Source organism: Hesperophylax consimilis, chromosome 11 (genome assembly GCF_061612785.1).
Source record: "Hesperophylax consimilis isolate HC1 chromosome 11, BYU_Hcon_1.0, whole genome shotgun sequence".
NCBI lineage: Eukaryota > Metazoa > Arthropoda > Insecta > Trichoptera > Limnephilidae > Hesperophylax > Hesperophylax consimilis.
The window spans coordinates 10,025,045-10,034,307 of NC_142846.1; the positions used below are offsets into that span (position 1 = coordinate 10,025,045).

The following is a 9,263-nucleotide window of genomic DNA, read 5'->3' on the forward strand; positions in this document are numbered from 1 at the left end:
ATTATTATTATTATTATTATTATTATTGATTGAGTACGAAGCTATTCGTATTCGTAAGTATTAAGCCTTATATTGCGCTATTTTCTAAAATAATAATAATCTAAAATATATTATTGTAGGATAACGAAAGATTTTTTAAATATTTATGTTGAGGGATCAGTAGGATTTATAGGCCCTGTTGGAAGTTCTACCGAGCCGAACCCTCTGATATGAAAATATCTGGAGTCGGTGATTTTTTTTTCCCATTTGATCTCTGGTGAGTTGACGTGTTGTTGTTCTTGTATTGTTTTGTATTTATTTTACTTATATAATGCACTTGCATAGTGTTGATTGACTAGCTGATCATTTGTGGAAAAGTGAGTGGCAGGGTTTAGTTTTTCCTATGGGGAAAATTTAACCCGGACAACAAAATCGGAAGCATAAAAATAAAAATATTACTCAGGAGAGGGAGTCAGATCAATTTGGGAACTGCCGTGAATTTAAATTTGAATCAGATGAATGACAACTGCGTAATTACGGCGATCCGTAAATTGTTCTGACCCCTTCTCCTGCAGTTTTTAGTGTTTTTTTTATTTTATTTATTTATTCACTTGTTTTTACATTTGTATTTTATATAGTGTCTTACAAAACTGAGTAGTATTTAGTTTGATTGTAAGAAATCTCTCATTTTTACAATTTTTCAATATACAAAGGTAAATTTTTAATTTTCTTTTCTAGCAAATAACTTTAATTTATTCATTGATACATATTGTGTCTTGATAATTAGATTTAGGTATAAATTAAAAAAAACTTTTTTTTATTTTACGTGATGCATTATACTAAATTTTTGATTAATTGATCGATGATTTGTGATTAAATTTTAAAATGTGTGACAGGCAGTAGCGACTCGAGACTTTTGGGTGTACTAGAGTGCTAATATGAAATAAATGGTATTATTGATGTTGTTGCAGCCTGAAAAGTATTTTTTTTAAATTGTATTTTTATATAAAAATTTTCAGGTAATTTTAGTTTGGCAGTGTACTGCACCGATTTCATGAAAATCTTCATAAAAAATCGAATTTTCGATTGAAAATTAAAAAATGTTTTCGCCTACAACAACATAAATAATGCCATTTTATTTTAATATTAGCACTCTATTATTGCCTAAAGTCACGAGCCGCCACTGATGACAGGTCTGTAAGGAATTCTATGGCGAGCAATATGAAAACGCCTTGAACTTATAGCGTAATCTGTCACCCCCTTTTATAGGACAATAATATAGCGCGCTTATGGCGTTGTGTGTCACAGGCTTACAAAAATTTCCAAAGTACAAAAGAAAAAAAAAACAACAAATAACGTTTTACACAAGTTTCTTTATTAAAACAATTATCTGCATGAATATCTACGTAATAATAATATTCACCTTTACAAATAATTAATTAGTGTTGTTGAAACCAAAGATATTTACTATGTTTTATTAACAAATTGTAATGTGTCTGTTACAATAACACAGCAGTAGGAGGGATGGATTCATACGTCCGTCACTCCTGGACACACAGACCCTACATTCCTACCTAACCCTCGAACCATTTTCCTTCCCAAAACTCCTTCTCTTTCCCTTAAATAGACTATCCACACAAAGACAACATATGCCATGAGGGCAATTATTTTCGTCGGGGCCTCCAGGGTGGAGAAAAGGTTTTAACATTCGTGTCCAATCTAATGCAAAGTTTATAAAACAATACACATATAACAGCTATAAACCCTAAGATTAAAGGTGGAAACACATTATTAAAACCCGACGCGACCCGATGAAACGCGATGCGTGTTGAGTCGAATCAAATGTATTGTTTTCTTATGACCAGAATCACACTATGAACATCCGACATGGCGTCGCGTCGGATGTTCATAGTGTGATTCTAGTCATAAGAAAACAATACATTTGATTCGACTCAACACGCATCGCGTTTCATCGGGTCGCGTCGGGTTTTAATAATGTGTTTCCACCTTTATAGATCCGACGTTTTCACTAAGTATAACTTATTGAAAGGGGATAAGGTTACTAGGGATGTAGAATATCCGCAGTGAGTGTTCGAATTTTGCCAATCGAGGTTCCTACCATCCATCCCTATATCTCAATAGCTATTAAATAACAGAACATTTGCCTGAACTTTTATACAATTATTGAATCACCCCCCTTTAGTTGGTAGGTCTTTTTTCTCCTAAAGGGAAGACTCAGAAGTCTGCCTAACAATTTCACGGAGAATGGAGTGGTAGGTATTGTAGCTACTGTGAATATACCATAAAGTAAAAACCCCTGGGCGTTAAATAAATAAATAAAAAAATACCAAATTTCATGACACGACATAACAATTTGATGGATATCTGTTTAATTTAATGACTTTTTGTTGATAATTAACAATGAAATGGATACATTTATGAATGTATCCGGTTAATAATAATGCAGTTGGACATGACATTCATTATAATACTATTTGATTAACATTAAACACATTTCATTACAATCCAGGATCTTGGTAAAAAAACCGTTGATTGTTTTATTAATTCAATTTTAACTAATAATACTTATTACTTATTATTCCATGCAGTGAGCCAAATATATTTTTATTAGCTAAGTACATAAAAATCTAGTGCTAAACAAATTTCATGTTTGCGTAGGTAATTATTATTTATCGTACATTAATAATTAACATTAGATACCGTCCAATTGCATTTCGTCCTTAAGAGCAACGGCTGCGCAACCTTTTTCATACAAAACTTAAATTTGGATTAGAGGCTAAAATACCCAATCAAACTAATTGAAAAAGGCCGCGCAGCCGTTCCTTAACAATGAGCAAAATCGTATGCGTAGATGACAAACATGAATAACCTAAATTTATTGAAAGTGAAATAAGTTACCCTGCGATATTTACAGTTTACCCCAACCCGCATTAGGGTTTTAGATATTGATATTTCCATTGTAGCTGTTGCTATCGCTCACCCTCCTAGAGTGCGATGGCTTCCTAAGGGTCCCTCCAGGTCTGTGGGGATACATGTTCAGAGGGGGCATGTTAGGATTCTCTATGCGCGTCGGAGAAGAAACCAGGGGCCGGGATCCTCCCCTCCTCAACGTGCCGAGGTTCTCCAGGGGAAGCTGGTTGACGATACAGTAAGGGTTGATGTCCGGCTCTTGGTAGCAGGTTTCCATATCATCCATCTGGTAGCTTTCGATGAGCGGGGCGGGGTCCTCGTATTCGTAGACCACAAATCCAGAATTATCAAAGCTGGTCTTGTCGGGGATTTGCTTTTCGTAGTGGCTGATCTGCATTGGGTAAGGGAATTTCTCGTGCATCGCCGTTTTATAGTTCATCGCTTCTACAGTCTCGTAATGGTTGTCCTCTGGGTACAGATCTGAAGAGACGCAGTCTTGAGGGTAGATGTCTGCTATGAAGTGCTGGGTGCCCCGCGGGGTGAGCGCCGCCCACAAGGCTCTGTTGTCGGGGGGCGTAGGCCCCGGGGGGTACAGATTGCCGTTGGCCGGGACTACGGGCCGAGCCTTGGCTTGAAGTGGCCCCGCCAGCTCCGAGGTGAGGGGCCCCTGCTTGTTACCGCTGCTCTCGCTGAAATGGAATGTGTATGTCCTGTCAGAAACATACAAACGGGACGCACATTTAGTCATGCAATAACAAAACAGAAAAACAGTTTAAATACCTACTTAACAAAATCATTTAGAATAATATTTTGCTCTAACTACGCTTCAGGAATATTTCAAAGATTTGATTGAACCCTCAGCCACGATTATAGAATTATCTAAAATAAGCTGAAACATAATCAATGAAAGAGGGAGGGGTCAGAAGGAATACATGCAATTAAAAGATGAAAGAAGTGCGGGACTTAGAAAGTGCAGAAATTAAAAACATACATAGGTAGAGAACACACGTACTCTCGACACTTGAGGAGGAAGAGTGCCAGCATGGCGCCCAGGAACAGAACGGCCACACAGGACGTTATCAGGACCAGGAACCACGTATCGTCGGCTGATGAAGAATCTATAAATATTTATTCAAACTTATTATCATAACAAACATGTTACTGGAACTTTATTTATGGATGGTCTAATTCAAATGTGTATTATTTTTTGGTCACCTTAGAAAAAGGCCTGTCTTATGAACTCCAGAATCATTCAAATTGTATTTTATAAAATAACCCATACGTTTACACCAACAACAAAGAAATGATTATCTTTCAAGTCCACATGGAAAGAAATCTGGAACAGGAAAATCCAGATAAGAATCCAATGAAATTCGTAATCGACATTTCGTACAGCCTAAAATTTCCTAGAGAAGCATATTAAAATATAATTTGATAAAAAAGCTGGATAACATTCATAAAGACATAACAGGCAGAGTAAATGCTGAAGGCACTACTTCATCCAATTTCGCTTCCAACTGGTTGACGGCACAACTGCTAATGATGACTATGATTGTTTAAACGCCAATATTCGGTCCGTCAGCTTTGGTAAAAGTTGGGTTTTTTGATCAACCATCAAGTGAAACGGACATAAAAATGACCAAACGTTTGGCATAGTGAATTGCCGGAAGTGGGGAACCGTCATTATTAAGTGGTAAATAAGAATAATTACTGGCTTTGATGACCGATTTGATGATAGTGTCAAGTGTGACAGGGTTTAAACATGCAGGTTTTATTTTAGGGTGTTTAAATCAACGTCAGCGTCATTTTATATTTGTAATATTTTCTGTTAAAAGCCGATGTCTGTTTCAGCTTTTGATCAAATATCAAGCTCAACAATACACCCGCTATGCTTGATCAACCATTTGCCATGAAGATTATCAAAAAATTACCAGTCGCCGGGTTGCCACAGTCACTTGAAGTGGCAAATAATTCAACCCGGCCATGTCAATAATGACAGTGTCAAATATGACGGTGTTTCAAACAACCAGAACTTAATAATCTCACCGTGATGAGGCAGCTCCACGTATTCCACCCCCGGGAAGACGTTCCCCGTGGGGGGTGTGGGGGTGTCGCAGAGCCCCGCGGGCCTGCAGCCGTTGAGGGGGCCCCCGCTGGAGTTGGTGGGGGGCGCGCGCTGCAGGAAGGCCGGCAGGGGTGGCGGCGGCATGCGCAGGATGCTGTCCGGAGGGGGGCCCAGATCCCAGCAGTCGCCGGAACACATCATGCTGACAAGTGTAAAAAATACTTAGAATGAGGTGTTTTAACCTCTGGTTAAAATATTAACAATACACTTGACAAAGAGAATTGACCCTTTTTACATTATTCCATAGGAATTTGGGAGGCAGGTTTGGTTACCGCCACCCCGGGTCATACCGAATGATTCGCTACGTTTGGGGATTTAGCAGGGGTGCCCGTGTTCACCAGCTGCATGGCATGCCGGATCGGGAGAAGCTAGTTTGAGGAGACCTTTTGACCTCTCCAACTAGTCTCTCTTGACCCATTGCCTTGTGCTGCAGCGGGAGGGATGGACCCCTCAAGATCATACTTCCGTTACTCCTAGACAGACTGATCCCTAGATTCATTCCTTTTTCCTTCCTAGAACTTCCTCTCAATCATTTCTTTAAAAAGACCCTCCACACAGCACCCCCAAAGATGACATGCGGATAGTGCAAAAAAAAAAAAAAAAAGGCCTCTAATGTGGGGTTAGTGTAAAAAAGGAGGCATTGAAGAATTTTACCTTTTTTCGGAGGGGAAAGGATGGAGTCCGTCCGCAAAGAATCAAAATGGAGCGTTGATTTGACTGACATCAAATAATGTGATAGTTTGAAACACCCAAAACTTATTTTAAAAATTCTTGCAATGGATAAGGTAGGTATGTATATAATTTATATTAATTGAAGTGAAATTTTCCAGTCGAAGACAATAAACATCATTATGCTAACAAATAATATTGACGATTAGGAATCGAATATTACTTACGTAGAGTCAAAACTTGTCAGTAACATTGTAAATGTATGTCCAGAAATGATAAATAGATTGACTGCTAACATCATAAAAAACGTACTTACACACGTTAAAATGAATGTCAATTATTAATTGTAAGTAATTAAAATGTATATCTAATTTATCTGCATCACACGTTAAGTGAAGTGTTTGTAAAATATTTGACAAAAAACCTACCATAATTTAAATAGAACATAAAGCTAGATTAAATTTGAAATTAAATATGAAAATTATTGTAAATGCTCATTATTATGAAAGCCAATAAGATATTTAGGTGTCGAACCTTGTCCAAATAAGATTAATTTGAATTAAATAGCACTATTATATAAAACAACAACAAAATATGTCAACAAAATATGATACACAATCAACATGGCGAAAACTGAAAAGCTTGCGGAAAATCCGCCATTTCACTGTATTGATTTTCTAACTCCCTCACGAACTTCTTTCACCGTTTCACATATTTACACGTAGAGTAATAAAAAATAAAGATTACGTTACACATTATCAACAATGAGATATACAAATGATACAACATAAAGCTTTGTTATCTAATTTCAATCTACTCGTATATTTACATTTGCGCCTTGCATATAATTGTCGTAGAACTGACAGAGAAAAGCCTTGATACGCTTTTCTTTGACTGGCTGACTAACAAATGAAAGGTGTACTCACTTTAAATAAGTAATCTTTGTGGATATAACTTTTCTGTTGTCACTTAACTTGTTTTACAGCACACGGGATGGATATTCCGCGAAAATATTTGGCTGACACTTGCTCCACAGTATTGCTTCGAGCGAAGGAGTGGAATAAGGGTGAGTGATTTCGTGCAGGGTGGATAAAGCCGGGTTCCGCGATCCTACTGAGCCACTAAATAATATAATTCAACACATTTCAGGCGAATTCATTCGATCTTTGTCATCGTAGAAAAGTAGAATAAGGAAATAAATTATTTGCAAATTTATCTTATTTTTATTTACTTTTTTTTATTGTACGACAGATTATTCACTAAATTACAGTACAATCTTCTCGTTATAACACTCTTAATATCTGGGAAGAAAATAATATAAAACAGTTTCGTAAATTTCATTCAATAGAACAATTCCTAATATTATGCTTTGTTGTGCTAGAACCTCTGTTCTGCCATGCGGTATCTTCAACAAGTCGTGGCGACGACTACGGCTATCAATATAATACGCTATCAATAGAGTTATGAATTATATTAAGATTGAAAATTTTGTATAACGTCTGCTTTCTAGGCTAAATCTATTTGTTATGTGATGCATGCACTTCGATAAGTAAGTACTGAAGTATTTTTTTTGGTTTATATATGGTATGTCATTAACTGTTATTATAATAATAAAATAAATGTATAATATTAAAATAGATTTAAGCAGAAATGGAATTTTCATATTATTATATATTGAGAAATAATATTTTAGTTGAACCTGCAGACAAGCTGTCATGTGACAGTTTTGTAGGAATACCTAGTGTAAACACAACTATATGATTGTAGTAGTTATGTTTCTATAAATAATAACAAAAATAAGCATATTAATCACAAAATTAATATGCCTACTTACCCATCTTTCATTACAGATACTTTAAATATTTAATCATGTGGTAAAACGATCAATATTGGTGCATTTAATAATTTAGTACCTCCCCAAAAATCATCATAGTTATAAAAATTTTTTCGAGTACCTACTTACTTAAAATTTGAGATGATTTTATTTCTGGCGTTGGCAGCACCTTACTTGAATAATAAAGTAAATCTTTTCTCTCCTCCTATTATTTTGGCTTCACATTTACCATATGAGAGTCACAATGCCATACTGTTGCGTGGTGCTTAAGTAAAGTACTGATATTAGGGTTGTGCGGTTTAGGGTTGTGAGGCCCTGCTCGTGGCGGCCAGAGCGCCTGCGCGCCCTATCGATTGCAGAATCAGTAGCGATGCACATGCGTATTGCATTCATTACAATATACATACACACTAACTACAGTACCTACTGTACTACAGGGATCCACGGAACTTATTCAGATAATAATATCGCTTCATTAAAATTTAGCGAAAAAATTGAAAGGTGGGACAAATCTTGTAGTACCTACCTATTTAATATAAATTTTTCCCAAATATTTTTTGTAATATCACCTAGTACCTATACTTCATTGGTACACGCTAATATCAATCCACCAGCAATACATATAATCTATAATTTTATTTAATTATTAAAGCCCCTTTTGGGGGCTTTTACAGGAATTTAAAAAATTATTCATAACTGAATAAAAATCGTTTGTATTTACTTAGTGTTAATTGAGATGATTTCTGGGCAATGACGAGTACACGTGGTAGTTAGACCCAGAATTTCCGCACTGAAATAAATCCTGACTTCGAGTATTGATAACACACTGTAGTTTACCTTAATATTTTTGTAATAAACGATTCTCCCGGTAGTTTACCTTAATATTATTGTTATAAACGATTCTCCCGGTAGTTTACCTTAATATTTTTGTTATAAACGATTCTCCCGGTAGTTTACCTTAATATTTTTGTTATAAACGATTCTCCCGGTAGTTTACCTTAATATTTTTGTTATAAACGATTCTCCCGGTAGTTTACCTTAATATTTTTGTTATAAACGATTCTCCCGGTAGTTTACCTTAATATTTTTGTTATAAACGATTCTCCCGGTAGTTTACCTTAATATTTTTGTTATAAACGATTCTCCCGGTAGTTTACCTTAATATTTTTGTTATAAACGATTCTCCCGGTAGTTTACCTTAATATTTTTGTTATAAACGATTCTCCCGGTAGTTTACATTAATTATTTTGTTCGTTGCTTCTACTTAGCATTACTTACGTACATTTTGAAACGTTTTTATGTTTCATATTTTTGTAGTTTTTACATATTTTGATTTTGTTATTTTTTACTTTTTATATTTTATACTTCACACTTGTTACTTTATATGCTATTTATGTTGTTGTACTTTTAGTATTAAGTTTCCGAAAGTGATCAAACCTCTTTGATTTTTTGATTTATTTTATTTTATTCGTTTTTAATATTTTAATTTTAAGCACATGTTGTGACATATATATGAAAATAAATAAATATGTAGTACAGCTTAATTATGGGGGGGGGGGTTGACTTGAGACAAACTTGAGTTTTTTTAAACCCCTTATAATTTTTTTCACGCGATAAAGTTTTCACAAATGAAAAAAGTTACGCGGATTTTAAAATAAAAAAGTCTGTGTTGTATATATTTGTTAACTCAAAATTTCGGTAGGTACTTTATTTATTTATTTAAAA

General features: G+C 35.3%; 1 protein-coding gene across 4 annotated transcripts; it reads right to left on the minus strand.

Annotated features, from left to right (window-relative positions):
• Positions 1–2,572: 2,572 nt before the first annotated feature.
• LOC149419769 (uncharacterized) lies at positions 2,573–6,770 on the minus strand. Of its 4 annotated transcripts, none has more exons than XM_089637018.1 (4): positions 6,631–6,770; positions 4,957–5,177; positions 3,923–4,028; positions 2,573–3,599 (listed from the first exon to the last, which is right to left on the minus strand). In XM_089637018.1, the coding sequence occupies exons 2-4, from the start codon at positions 5,174–5,176 to the stop codon at positions 2,939–2,941; spliced, it is 987 nt and encodes a 328-aa protein (XP_089493144.1). In that variant the 5' UTR covers position 5,177; positions 6,631–6,770; the 3' UTR covers positions 2,573–2,938. The 4 variants fall into 4 exon arrangements, with proteins under 4 accessions (XP_089493144.1, XP_089493141.1, XP_089493142.1 ...); XM_089637015.1 differs by having other exon boundaries at positions 2,573–3,620; XM_089637016.1 differs by having other exon boundaries at positions 3,902–4,028.
• Positions 6,771–9,263: the final 2,493 nt, after the last annotated feature.